The sequence below is a fragment of the Tupaia chinensis genome, unplaced genomic scaffold, assembly GCF_000334495.1.
Source record: "Tupaia chinensis unplaced genomic scaffold, TupChi_1.0 Scaffold149964_2, whole genome shotgun sequence".
Taxonomy (NCBI): domain Eukaryota; kingdom Metazoa; phylum Chordata; class Mammalia; order Scandentia; family Tupaiidae; genus Tupaia; species Tupaia belangeri.
The window spans coordinates 188,277-188,654 of record NW_006209806.1 but is presented as its reverse complement, the minus strand read 5'-3'; the positions used below and the strand labels follow the sequence as shown (position 1 = coordinate 188,654).

At 67.5% G+C, this 378-nt stretch overlaps 1 protein-coding gene across 1 annotated transcript in view; it reads right to left on the bottom strand.

Moving 5' to 3' along the window:
• The window catches only part of CSNK1G2 (casein kinase 1 gamma 2), a gene marked incomplete at its 3' end in the record, with an annotated part of 6,566 nt that continues 6,188 nt past the window's right edge, over positions 1–378 (bottom strand). The window contains 2 exon segments of the mRNA XM_014585539.1: positions 1–65; positions 141–375. Coding sequence (XP_014441025.1) covers positions 1–65; positions 141–375 — 300 coding nt within the window.

Sequence of the window (378 nt, the reverse complement as noted above, 5' to 3'; positions counted from 1 at the left end):
GCTGCCGCGCAGGAAGTACATGAACATGGGGCCCAGGGCCTCCAAGTCGTCGCGGCGGCTCTGCTCTGCGGGGGAAGAGGAGCCTCAGGCGCCGCGCTGGGCACGCCCTCCGGCCGCCCTCCGCCCGCCCCGCGGCTCACCCTTGCCCAGGTGCGTGTTGATGCTCATGTAGCGCGCCGTGCCCGTCAGGCTCTTGTGCTCGCGGTAGGGGATGTGCTTCTTGGTCTCGGGGTCGATGTACTCCTTGGCCAGCCCGAAGTCGATGATGTGGATGGCGTGCTGCCGCTTGGTGCCAGGGCGCCCCACCAGGAAGTTCTCGGGCTTCACGTCGCGGTAGATGAGGCTCTTGGTGTGCACGTACTCCATCCGCGTGATCTG